The sequence below is a fragment of the Girardinichthys multiradiatus genome, chromosome 22 (assembly GCF_021462225.1).
Source record: "Girardinichthys multiradiatus isolate DD_20200921_A chromosome 22, DD_fGirMul_XY1, whole genome shotgun sequence".
In the NCBI taxonomy this organism is placed as follows: domain Eukaryota; kingdom Metazoa; phylum Chordata; class Actinopteri; order Cyprinodontiformes; family Goodeidae; genus Girardinichthys; species Girardinichthys multiradiatus.
In genome coordinates, this window is record NC_061814.1 from 17,414,480 (window position 1) to 17,428,216 (window position 13,737).

General features: G+C 39.2%; 1 protein-coding gene across 13 annotated transcripts in view; it reads left to right on the forward strand.

Annotated features, from left to right (window-relative positions):
• LOC124859170 (pleckstrin homology domain-containing family A member 1-like) overlaps positions 1–11,739 on the forward strand; it is a 30,660-nt gene extending 18,921 nt beyond the window's left edge. Inside the window, exons 7-16 of one of the 13 annotated variants that reach the window (XR_007036024.1) lie at positions 564–704; positions 1,353–1,421; positions 2,225–2,289; positions 2,410–2,476; positions 2,655–2,744; positions 5,569–5,634; positions 5,844–5,917; positions 8,605–8,679; positions 9,864–10,070; positions 10,185–10,273. Coding sequence is in view for 9 of the 13 variants with exons in the window: in XM_047351767.1 (XP_047207723.1) it covers positions 564–704; positions 1,353–1,421; positions 2,225–2,289; positions 2,413–2,476; positions 2,655–2,744; positions 5,569–5,634; positions 5,844–5,917; positions 8,605–8,679; positions 10,011–10,070; positions 10,185–10,416 (936 nt within the window). In the remaining 4 variants the exon portion in view is untranslated. Of the gene's footprint in view, positions 1–563; positions 705–1,352; positions 1,422–2,224; positions 2,290–2,409; positions 2,477–2,654; positions 2,745–5,568; positions 5,635–5,843; positions 5,918–8,604; positions 8,680–9,863; positions 10,071–10,184 lie in introns of all 13 variants that reach the window. The other 12 variants (XM_047351767.1, XR_007036025.1, XM_047351771.1 and 9 more) reach the window with 12 other exon arrangements.
• The last annotated feature ends 1,998 nt before the right edge of the window (positions 11,740–13,737 follow it).

Consider the following 13,737-nt stretch of genomic DNA (forward strand, 5'->3'; position numbering starts at 1 on the left):
TATCATTTATAGTAGCATATAAATCCACTAAACTGATCACCGGTCTGATCTGATTGATCAACCCCATTCGGCTGAGCAAAGCTTTCCACCATTCATTATCTCTCTAACTGGAAAAATAAATGTATTAAAGGTAACTGCTCAGATAAATCCTGCTTTATAACCGTGAAATATAATTTGTTTTGTTTTACCAGGTCATTTGCCTAAGAATAAAGGGGGGAAAAAACATGAGTAGGGAGTAAATAAAAGATAAAATAAATAAAGTTATCTGTAAACAGATAAATCTTCGTAAGCACACATTTTGTGCAAAGAACATTTTGAGATTTTGTCATTTTCCCAAATAAGGATATAAGGTTGGTTAATAAACATGTTTTTTTCTTTCAACTATCATCTCACTCCTAATTTAGCCCTGTAAAACTCTTCTTTTGATTATATTTTTATTTAAGTTTACACATATTTTGGTCAAGGACTTGATCCTTTTCTCCAAATTCCATCTTATAAAGATTGTGTTTGTGTCGCAGAGTTTACTTTAAATTTCAGCATCCTGTACATTTTTGACCTTCCAGCATGAAGCTGGTGACAGCGCAAACAGATCAGAGCGTGAGGCCTTGCAACGCTCCCACAGTCAGCTGCCATACTTCCTGTGCAGGCCGGCTCAGGAACACAGCGTCATCAAGTCAGGCTACTGTGTGAAGCAAGGAGCCGTGGTAGGCATCTCCAATAGTTTTTATTTAATCTTCTGTTACCCTTCAGATACAACCCTTCACGTCTTTATTTTACATCTTTCTGAACATTATTTTTCTGCCAGATTAAGCTGAAATATGTAACACTATTATGGTCATAGGGAAACGTTGACATTCAAAGTATAATGTGATTAATTAAAATGTGTTACCTTATTCAGAAATGCGGGATTAGTTAGTGGTAAACATTTTAGTTGTTGAAAGAATGTAAACTCTCTAAAGCTGCCATGGTTCAGCAGGCGTGCCTCTTTTTCATCAAATCAGTGCGTGCATATATTAGGTAGGTCCAAGTAATGGGCTGTTGACCAGTTTTTTAGCCTGATTTGTGGGAAGCTGTTTAAAAAGAAACGATTTCCTACAACCTGTTGATGTCGCCAGTTTAATCCTACATTTAAGCTGTGCAGAAAAGTTGTGTTTGGATTTGGAAATGTATCAATTTTGTAATATTTTTTTGTTTTAAATTAATAAAGCATCTGCTTTGCAGGCAGAGACGGTGCATCTCATATTTATATGGAAACGTTTGTTTGCCAACTATGCAAATGGACAAGATCACTTTTCTCTATCCTCTTGGAGACCATGCTAATAGACTCAACATGTTTTCTCCTTTCTTCCCAGATGAGGAACTGGAAGCGTCGTTACTTCCTCCTTGAAGAAAATGCAATGAGCTACTTCAAGTCAGATTTGGTAATTAACTTTAAGTTACAATGAAAATCTTAAAAAAAAAAAAGGTTAAATATGGAATAGTTTCTACCTCACTGTGGCAGGCGGAGTAGCCGCACTCACAGTCCCAAGTTTCAGCTTGTTTTATTCCCAGTCTAAGGAATTCACTGTCTTCTCTTCACGTCCTGTCATGCCTTGCTAGCCCCAGCCACTTTTACTCTCACTCACACACACACACTTGTTTTGCTATATGTAGTGAGGACCATGTGTTGGCTCCCATTGACGTCCATTGATTTTCAGTTATTTTCAACCCTTTTCTATGCCCTAACCCTGACAATAACCCTAAACCTAACCATTACCAGTGCATACCTAATCATAACCTTAACCTAAAGTCAATTCACACCTTAGTCCTAAACCTAACCGTTAGCAAAATAGGTCGTGAGGACCAGCAAAATGTCCTCACTTTGGTACAAACGTTCCTCAATTTGATGGTGAAATCAGGAAAATGGTTCTCACTGTGATGCCAAGACAGGAACACACACACACACACTGTCCTCAGGACAACCTGCACGTCCCATACCCTGTCCTTGTCAGTGTCGGCCTCTATTTGACAAATGTATCTGTGTATTTCGCTGTCAACATCCTGAAGAACATAGACGCTCTCTCTCATGATCATTTTTGTTTAGCCCTTTGAAAGCTTTTCCTTCGACGAAGGTTTGGATATTTTTCTTGTCGAACAGAAACCAAACTTGGATTGATTTTTAGCAATGATGCTTTTGTTATCTACAAGCAAATAATATTTGTTCTCTTTGTTTGACTGTCTTTAGGAGAAAGAGCCTCTGAGAATGATCCCACTGAAGGAGATTCACAAAGTCCAAGAGTGCAAACAGAGGTATTCAACATGCCCTGACATTTTCCTGTTGTACAATAAACTTCTTTGTGCTCGATAAAGTTAGATTTCTATCAGCTGTAGATGAGGTAAAAATGATTTATCTTGTTTTTGACTTTGCTGTAGTGACATCATGATGAGAGATAACCTGTTTGAAGTCGTCACAACATCAAGGACGTTTTATATCCAGGTATGTTTTCTTTGATCATGAAAAGATTTTAGCTTGTTAAGCTCACAAGACCTCACTAACAGCTCTGTCTGTGTTTTTACCGACTACAAATTCCACATCTAATCAACTCTCCCCAGATGATTTCTACCTCTCACGCTTTATTTTGCCACACTTCATGTTTTTTTTACATCTCCACTAGGCGGACAGTCCAGAGGAGATGCACAGCTGGATAAAGGCTGTCTCAGGGGCCATAGTAGCCCAGCGGGGACCTGGGAGGTCAGCTGCCACAGTAAGTATCATTCACAGTGGCACATGAACACATGCAGAACCTGAGAATTACACTGACATCTAGTGGTAGGAAGAATGAGCACATGTTAAAATCTCTGGCTTTTTTAGTGGAATTTCTTTAGTATTACCTGTTAATTTCACACAAGCAAAAACACAGTTAATGAACCTGTGTCTTCTTGATAAACTTAATTTAATGCATATTAGGAAGCAGTTCTACAGTCTAAAAACAGGTGAGCTGAAAGTAAGTATCGGTCTGTATACGTGTACCCTGGCAGCATACTGTACCTTGCAGAAGTAATTATAACCCTTAACCTTTTACATGTTCTGCAGCTACAGCTACAAGCTTCGCTGTATTATATTGGATTTCGTGGGATGGTGTGAGACGAAGTAGCACCTAACTGTGAAGTGAAAGGAAAAGTATACATGGTCTTAAATTCGTTCAGACATTCGTGGCATGCTTATGCACTTAGCTCCTTTATATCTGAGACCCCTAAATAAAATCCAAAATGCCATCAGATGTCGCCTAATTAGTAAATAGAGCACCTGTGTGTGAGTTATTCATAGTCTAACCACAGCTGTAAAGGCCTCAGAGGGTTGTGAGAGAATGCAGTGAGTAAACAGGTCAGCAGGTCAAGGATAAAGTTACTGAGATGTTTAACACAAGATTACAATATAAAACATTATCCCAGGCTTTCAATTTTTACAATTAGATATCGAGTGGGTACAACCACAAACTTAACTGAGACATAGCCGTCCACCTAACCTTACAGACTGGCAAGGTGAGCATTACTCAGAGAAGCAGCTAAGAGGCCCCTTTGCACCAAATGTTTGGAGAAAGGTGGTTCTACAAAGTATTTACTTGGGAGGGATGGATAGAAATTCTTCCTAAAGTTTTCAGAAGACGTTTCTTCTTAAAAAAAAACAAACAACAAATGTTCTACTTATTGTGGCTCAGTTACATAAAATCCTAAGAAAATACAATAGTTTGTGTTTGTAAATAGGGAAAAGATTTAGAGTATGAACAGTGTTGCAAAGTGCTTTGTTTTTAAAAATAGACCAGAAAATGAGGATGATTAAAGAGTTACGTTTGCAGTGGGTTCCTGGAAGCTTGCAAAGCCTATTCTTCATTTTTAACCACACATCCTCATCACCGACAACAAATCATATCCATATTATTTAACTCAAGTTTTCTTTTAAAATTTTACATCCATTAAACCATCAGCAGACGAAGCATGCCACTAAGGGTCTGGGATACGGACAGATTGTACTGCAGGTCCTCAGCTGAATACAAACAACACAGAACTACCTTCTTTTGTATTTTGTACAGTACAGACCAAAAGTTTGGACACCTTCTCATTCAAAGAGTTTTCTTTATTTTCATGACTATGAATATTGTAGCTTCACACTGAAGGCATCAAAACTATGAATTAAAACATGTGGAATTATGTACTGAACAAAAAAGTATGAAACAACTGAAAATATATCTTATATTCTAGGTTCTTCAAAGTTGCCACCTTTTGCTTTGATTACTGCTCCGCACACTCTTGGCATTCTGTTGATGAGCTTCAAGAGGTAGTCACCTGAAATGGTTTTCACTTCACAGGTGTGCCCTGTCAGGTTTAATAAGTGGGATTTCAAGCCTTATAAATGGGGTTGGGACCATCAGTTGTGTTGTGCAGGAGGTGGATACAATACACAGCTGATAGTCCTACTGAATAGACTGTTAGAATTTGTATTATGACAAGAAAAAAGCAGCTAAGTAAAGAAAAAATGAGTGGCCATCATTACTTTAAGAAATGAAGGTCAGTCAGTCCGAACAATTGGGAAAACTTTAAAAGTGTCCCCAAGTGCAGTCGCAAAAACCATCAAGCGCTACAAAGAAACTGGCTCACATGAGGACCGCCCCAGGAAAAGAAGACCAAGAGTGACCTCTGCTGCGGACGATAAGTTCATCCGAGTCACCAGCCTCAGAAATCGCAGGTTAACAGCAGCTCAGATTAGAGAACAGGTCAATGCCACACAGAGTTCTAGCAGCAAACACATCTGTAGAACAACTGTTAAGAGGAGACTGTGTGAATCAGGCCTTCATGGTAAAATAGCTGCTAGGAAACCACTGCTGAGGACAGGCAACAAGCAGAAGAGACTTGTTTGGGCTAAAGAACACAAGGAATGGACATTAGACCAGTGGAAATCTGTGCTTTGGTCTGATGAGTCCAAGTTTAAGATCTTTGGTTCCAACCACCGTGTCTTTGTGCGGCGCAGAAGAGGTGAATGGATGGACTCTACATGCCTGGTTCTCACTGTGAAGCATGGAGGAGGAGGACAATGACCCCAAACACACCTCCAGGCTGTTTAAGGGCTATTTGACCAAGAAGGAGAGTGATGGGGTGCTGCACCAGATGACCTGGCCTCCATAGTCACCGGACCTGAACCCAATCGAGATGGTTTGGGGTGAGCTGGACTGCAGAGTGAAGGCAAAAGGGCCAACAAGTGCTAAATATCTCTGGGAATTCCTTCAAGACTGTTGGAAAACCATTTCAGGTGACTACCTCTTGAAGCTCATCAACAGAATGCCAAGAGTGTGTGGAGCAGTAATCAAAGCAAAAGGTGGCTACTTTGAAGAAGCTAGAATATAAGACATATTTTCAGTTGTTTCATACTTTTTTGTTCAGTATATAATTCAGTATATAATTCCACATGTGTTAATTCATAGTTTTGATGCCTTCAGTGTGAAGCTACAATATTCATAGTCATGAAAATAAAGAAAACTCTTTGAATGAGAAGGTGTGTCCAAACCTTTGGTCTGTTCTGTATGTTTTTGTAAGGAGACACAAAAAATAGCAGCTAAAGCTGGAAGGTCACGAGAAGTAAAGACACCTCTGCTTACCTCGGTTGGTACCTTCTGGTTACACTGGAATCATTCTGTGCACCACATCTCTCTGAACACCTCTGTTTTTCTCTCGCTGTTGTTCCTCTTGTCTCTTTTCTGACTGTCTTCTTTTTCGTTTTTCTTACTTTGCCTCAATTTCTCTACCTCCGTCCTGTCGCATCGGGACCCCGCCCGTCTGCTCTAATCCTGCTGTGCACTATGTTGTTGCAGATGCGGCAGGCCAGACGGCTGTCGAACCCCTGTATACAGAGGTATACATCTCGAATCGGGGAGTGCAGCAGCACGTATGTCAGCTCGTCTAAATTCCCCTTACAAACTATAAGTTCACCTTTCCAGTACCTTTTATTTTCTCCCCCCTTTCACTGGCTGGCGCTTTGGTTGTAGATATTTGCCCTTTTCACACATCGAACACAAGATTTGTTCAACTGAATTTCCCTGAAGGTTAGCCCTTTTTTTTTTTTCTACTGCTGCTGTTTAGACACACAGTAGGAGATTTCTGCTTACACAATGTGAAAGGATACATGGAGAACATCTGGCCAGAGCACAACGGCGCAAACGCAAGATCCAAGAAGCATATAAGTCAGATAACAACCCTGATGATATTAATCAATATCCTGGTTTTGAATTAGGGGTAGACAGATAAAGGTTTTTCTATTAACTTAAAATAAGCAAACATTTTATAAAATGGATTCACAATAGTAAGACATTTATGGAAGAAAAAAGAATGTGAAGTTACAGGTTTGACCAGCATTCACAGTCAGTGCTTTGGAAAATTTGCAGCTATATCTGCATATTTTTTCAGCCACTCATCTTCCTGATATTTTACGACCAAGAGACTCTGGAGCAAAGGTTGTGGACATCTCTGATTGCACGTAGCACCACATTAGAACATTTCGAGAATGTTTTAGGACTGCATCGAATGTGTGAAAATGGCTCCTTTAAGAGCAGCTGAGATCTAAATGCAGATCTAGTGCTCTTATTTTTTTTTAAACTTGTATATTGCTGTGAAAAGGTATTTACTCCCTTAGAAATGTCTTCTTTGTTCATCACACTTAAATGCTTCAGTTCACAAAACAAATTTCAATATCAGACAAAGATAACCCAAATAAATACAAAAATCAATTTCTAAATGATTTTGTTTATTAAGGGAGAAAGCTATCCAAACCAACATGGCCCTGTGTTAAAAAGCAGTTGTTCCCCTTTTTGAAATAGCCTCATACACTAACTGTTATTAATCACACTTTGTGGTTCAGTTCCACAACCCAAACCCAGGCCCGATTACCACCAGACCTTTAGAATCATGAAACCACTGAAATAAAACCTGTCTGACAACAGTTGAAGGGTTAGTTGAAGATCTTAGAAAGCAACGCATCAAGCTCTGATCTAAAGAAGTTCATGAGAAACTGTTTAAATATCTGGAAAGGATTACAGAGCCATTTCTAAGGCTTTGGGACTCAGTCACAAAAACCATTACTGAAAAAACAGTGGTGAACCTTTCCAGGAGTGGATAACCTAACAAAATTACTCCCAGAGCACATTAGTGACTCATCTAGGAGGTTACAAAAAACTCAGAACATCTGTAGCCCTGCAGGCCTGATTTGCCTCGGTTAAGGTCACTGTTCCAGATTAAACAGAGACTGGGCATTCATTAGAGAATTTCAAGGCAAAAACACTGCTGACCAAAAAAGGACCCAAAGGCTGTCCTCACCTTTGCCTTAAGGACTTGTGGAAATATTTAGTCGATCGGTGACACAGGAATGGCATTTCTGGCTGTATCTATGGCTGCTTTACAACTTCAGGACTCAGATGAGTTGCTATAATGGATGGAACTGAGTTAGTCTCTGGCCATAGGTTTGTGACCTTACGTTCTGCAGCAGGACAATGACCAAAGCACACTGGTAAGTTCACCTCTGAAAAGAAAAAGACAAAATGAAGGTTTTGGAGTGGTCTAGTCAAAGGGTTAGGATTAAGATGCTGTGGCATGACCTTAAACAGGCCTTTCATGCTTGTGGTTGAATTAAAACAATGCAAAGAAGAGTGCGCAAAGATTCCTCCACAGAAATGTAAAAGACTCATTGCCAGAGACTGCAAAAGCTCAAAGGTAGTTGGGAGGCAAAGCCAGTTATTAGGTTTAGGAGGCAGTTAATTTTCCCACATAGGCTGTGGACTGATTTTGAAAGCTAAATGAAATCATTTTAAATCTTTTTTATATCTAGTTTTCTTTCTCAGAAATTACAATTTGTTTATGTGAAAAATGTAAGTGTGACAGAAAGACCAAACCAGAGGAAATCTGTGAGGAGTCCAATCCTTTTTCACGGCTCAGTAAATTCCAACCACAACCTAAATATGGCTGATAACTCAGCAAGCCCTCTCACTATATCCTCTTTTCCTTAAGGCTTTTTCACTTACCTCTTTTCTCTTTTTATTTATTTATTTATTTTTTGCTAAACTCCCATAAAGGTCTGCTATACGTTTTGGATCGTCTGTGTAAAGCTTAATTAGAGAACGTAAATATATCATCATGAACAAAGTTGAGCAATATGAAATTTTGTGCATGCACAATAGCAACACTGTAGAACAAACATACATGCTTCACTGAAACATTTGAACGGTTTCCTTTTTTTTAAAAGACACCACAGTTTACCCTGGATACACAATCATGCGTTTCATTTAAAACGTTTATTTGTAACTTGTGAGTGATATGCAGGCATTGCATGAGAAAAACAAGAGATCAAATGGGTGAACAAAGGCAAAAAAAAAACCACTCACTGCTAAATCCAGACATCCAGGCTTTTCTTGTCTGTCTTCACCTTTTTCTAGTGATGTTTAAATGGCTGCATACTGTATATGTACAAACCTTGCACAAACACAGAGCACAGTGACTGTCTGAAGTTTCCCAGCAGCTTGGCTGTAAATACTGTTTCTGTCATTCACACCTTCTCTTCCCCTCCATGCCTTGTTCTCTCTGCAGTCTGCTGCAGCTGTGTACCTGTCTTAGATGTGTGACATCCTGCTTGTCTCTCCTCTTCCCTCCTGTGCGCTGCCTGTATGTTTTTACTTTCCTCTATCTCACACACGTGATAGCGAGATGCGTGTTTTACCTGTTGACTCCCTCTGCCTTTGTGTGCTAAATGTTTAACATTTTAAGTGCCGCATATTAAACTGTAATCGCTGAATCTACAGACTCGGGGTCATTATAGATGTTAACATGTGGTTAAATGTCTTAACCAGAGCTGCGTTTCATGTCTTTACTGTTTTAATTTGTGAGAATTTTCATGAACTCACCTGAAATATTGAGCTTAAACTGCTTTTGGATCAGTATAAGGATTCTCTTGATAAATGTTGCTGGAAGAATTTGTTGACATGCCTGGTAAAGATGTGTAAATACATTTAATATAACTTAATCATGCATCGCAACAGCAGATTCTCATACTAACAAGTCCATCCTTATTCAATAAATGGAAAAATCCCATGTTTTAAAAAATCCCCACTCTTGTTCTTGCTAAACTTTGGTAAACTCCATGTATGTGATGTTTAAATTGAGACGGTGTGTCTTTGCCATCACCCCCAATCAACCAGCTGGCATGTAGAAAGTCTGATGGTTGTTACCGAGACTTGGTGACACTAACATGACTTTCTTCACTGCTGTGAGCTTTGGAAATGCTTTTTTACCCCACTCACCATCTTGGATTACTTATTAAAAGTTGCTAAAAACACTAATTGACTTTATAAAGTAAAGGATAAATCAATAAGAAATGTTTCAGTCATATTTATTTTAAATCAGTTGTTACTAATAATAGGCACTAATAATTGTGCAAATTCAGACTTTAGTAAAAGCAGTTTCTTAAGTTTTTTTTCCCACACAGAATAAATGTGCTTTACTTTAAGGATCTTCCCAATATTGTGCATCTAAGATAATGATATTGCAATAAAAGATGAATTTAAATCTTTTTACACATCTTTCCCAGGGATAACAACGAATTTTTCTGCCGCTCTATTAATAGATCAGTAAACGTCTAAGCTTGGAGAGGCAGTATTGTATGAGACAAAGTTCTGTTTAAATTATGGACGCTCAGAGGTGCCAGATGCCAACACTGCGGTCTTGTGGTGCTCTAACGCCGCCATGTTTGTCTAACTAAGCCTTCACCAGCTGCTCAGTGGCAACTACTTCTCAGCTTTCACCGTCTCTGCTGTGTTTTCTTTCTTCTCCTGCTTCTGTTTATTTTTCAGAGACTGAAAACTGACAATGAAAAGCTGTGAAATATTAAGCAACAACCAAACAGTGCTTCCAAAGGCTCTCTGTTTTACATTTCTTTTGTAATCTAAACCCGCTGACACTCCTATTCCTGCTACCACTACTACCACCACTATCTCCAGTCTTATTTCCACACTCTTCAGCTTCTACAACCTTCAAGCTGCTTCAGTCTCCACATGCCGGTGCTAAATCCAATCTTTTTAAATTAACTACATTCCCCAGAAATGTACTTTTGTCACTAATAGCAGCTGGCCTCTTTCCCCCACACCCCTCTACCCCGCTCTCTCCCACTGCAGGAACACAGCAACCGTTCCACGTTTTACCGCAGCCCAGCGGGTCCCCCCGTCCCTCGCTCGCCCATATCTGCCGTGCCACCATGCTACCCAGAGCGGGGGGATATTGTCACGTGCAGCACACGCTCGCAGCCTAGCGTGGGACAGCGAGCACTTCATGAGCCTGCTGCCACGCCCCATTCACAGCCACACACCAGCACGCCTGTCCCAGCAGGGGACACGCCTCGCAAAGTGACCTCCCAACCTCCTGCGGTCAACATGGCGAACTCTGAGGAGTCACCATGGAGACGTCGGAGCAGCTTCGAGCCCCAGGTTCCCCTAACACATCTGGACTTTGATGATGCTGATCTGCCAGTGAGTGAGGTCTGACCTCCTTTAAGCTGGACTTGAAAGCCTTCAACTCTTGATGGACATTGACCCCTTGAATAAACAGGAAACCCTTCGAATCCAGGCTTTACTAAACAAAGCCGTAACACAAGCTCATCTTCAGAGCGATCCATCTGCGTGCAACCAGGGACACCGCTGAGCTGCTCTCGTCTGCCAAAGGCAACCTAGTGTTCACCTAAACTCCTGCACTCTGGATGCTGTCAAATCCAAACTACATATTTGACTTGTTCTGAATAAAATTCAACATCAGAGCTTTATTTTAACACACACAGCCCAGAGATTTTTATAAACGACTTTTTGCCAATGAAATAAGGGAGCTTTTAACAATGCAAGCTTTTTCGTAAGTGACTGAGAAGGTTGTTTAAACTTTGGACTGGCTTTCTGTTGTTTTGTTTTTTTTCTTCAAATCTGCAGATCCTTGACTCTCCAGGTCATTTTCACACTAATTATACCAACACTGGATAAAACAGTAAGAAGTAAATGTTTGCAGCCAAATGTATTCTTGCTTGAAAATCTGCCACTGACCTCTTTGTTTTCTGGTATTTATGTGGGCTTGACTTTAGGATACAGATGTAACCACTCACATCTTATATGTACAGTGTTCTTTCTTCCACATCTCGTTGGTATTAGGAACAAAATCAGAGGCTGAAACAGCTTCGTTTCCAGACTACATTTTAGTATGCCATGGTTTGTGTGCTTTGCAGCATATTAATTGAAAAAGATAAGTGTTGAACTTGTATGCGTTTTTGACTAAACAACAGTAAAAGTCACCAACAGCCTTGCAATAAAGATAAAACACTGAGCATAGTCACTTGCTTCAGATGCATGCTAATATTTTATTGATTCTTCAGGCGATCTTTGTTTTCTTTTGCTTTTTGATTATTTGCAGATCCTTTTGTTGTGAGTTTGTATGTTTTATATCCTTTTAGATCTGAGTTTTCTTGTATCTGTACTTCCAGTGTAATTCTAAGCAGCCACCTGCTGGTGTTATTAAAAAAAAAAGAACTCACTGTAATCCTACTAGATAATGCACACTAATCTTTATTTTTCTTTAAGTGCCTGTCTTCAGTCTAGTTGACCCAAGCTATTTCACTCCCATTTCAGTCTGGTGTTTGAATTGTTTCTATTTATTAAGTGGATGACTTGAAATAAATAAACAGTGAAAATGTGATGTTTGGTGAGAGTTGTGCTTGTGACACTTATTAAAATTACAACCACTCTATAGTCTCATCTTTTATGTGCCAACTTCACTCCTGGCAGTAAATGCTCCCTACTGCCCTCCTGTGGAGAAAATAAGGTTTACGTCATGGCACTATGTGAAGGTCAATCTTTTTAACTTCTAAGAAAAAATGATTAAAGATGAAATCTCTACATGTTGTCATTAAAACAGCATATTCCTGAGGGAGTAAAGATGAGTATAGATTCTTTTCCATAAATAATCAATGCTAAAGGCTCTTCGTTGGATAAACAATTTTCTCAGACAACCTTTTACAGTGCCCTTGGTAAAGATGTGTAAAAAGCCTTAAAATAAGTCTTTTATTATAGGATAATAATGTCACACTGATTTTTCTTTAGAAAAATCCAAACTTTAAACAGTACATTTATTTAGTAGGCAAAAAAGGAACTACTGTTAGAAAGTCTCTAATTCATCCAGAGTACTTGGTCCTAGTACTATGTTCTCCTATTGTCAGCCCCCCCAGTGGGTTTTATTCAGGATTTAGGTTTGGGGGATGTGTCATGGAAGAAGGTTAAGTTCTGTATGCTGAATCCTTTCTTAATTGAGCTGTCCACATAGTTTAGATCATTATTTTATTGAAGACCCATTTTCAGTTTTCAAGATTTTTTGTTCCAAATCTTTTGGCATCTCAAAGAGTCTATGTTGCCATGCCCTCTTAAATGGTTCCCATGGCCTTTGGAAGGAGAACAGGCCCACAACATGACAGATCCTTCACCATACTTAACGGTGATGTGTTTTTCCACATATTCATCCTTTCATAGCACTCCAACTTGGTGTTTTGACCAAGGCACCCAGTTCCAGTAAGCCCCCGCTGTACAGTTAGGACAGAAATAACTTTTTTTTCCCCTTGCATCACACTCAGACAACCAGTTTGCACATAGATATCAACAAATGGTTGTTATGGAAACATGGTGACCCCAGGATACCACTATTTGTTGCAGTTCTCTATAACAATGATCTTTGAAGAATATTTTTTACCTCTCTTTCCTCCTCACTGTGCATTATGGGAAGATAAATATGGGCCCTCGTCTAGCCTTGTGGCCAGTGACTAAAAGAAATTGGCCTCCGTGTCACGTCATGTTTATACCCCAGGGAAACAAAGTCATAGGGTATCACTGAGAGGTTCCTAGGCACCGATTACATTAAAAAAGGTATAAATTAAACAAATGCTTCAGTTGCATTTATTTAGGTATTGGGGGGACCAACAATTTTTGCCTTTTTTTCCTAACATTTGAATGATTTTTATCCCCATTAAATCAGTGTTGGATCAGATTAATGGTTAGATTTTTCCCAAATAAAAAAATATTCACCTGTGTAAAACAAAACTTTATGGCAGACTGGCTTTACCAGAATTTAAGTACTATTATTTTGCTACTAACATACGATATATAGTTCATAGTTCAACGGTTGGATGACTCTACTATAGTGAGGAGCTAGCTGGATTGGGAGCGGGAAGACTATGCACCTTATGATCTCGGGGCAGTTGCAATGAGTCCTATTGCTTAAACAGAAATACTAAAATCCAATAATTCACAATACTATTCGAATTTGGAGGCAGAAAGGGGAGGTATTTAAATTAAGAGATTTGTCGTTTGCATCTATTGCGGCTAACCCATCATTTACTCCCTAAGGTTATCGATTTCACATTCTTACAAAAATGTTGGTCATTTGTATATGCAAGGCGATTTTTCTTCATTTCAGCAGCGTAAAGACAAATACTATTTGCAGACTAGGGATTTCTGCAAATAAGGAATTTTGCAAGATCCCACATTGAAGCTTTTGAAACTACAATGCCAGACAAGTTAGATCAATGTTTAGTGGACTGTTTGACTGGGAAAAATTCTGTTTCATTCATATATGAAATATAGTTAACTATTTCACAAATTGACATGTCTAAAGTAAAGTCTGCATGGGAAAAATAACTTGGGGTAG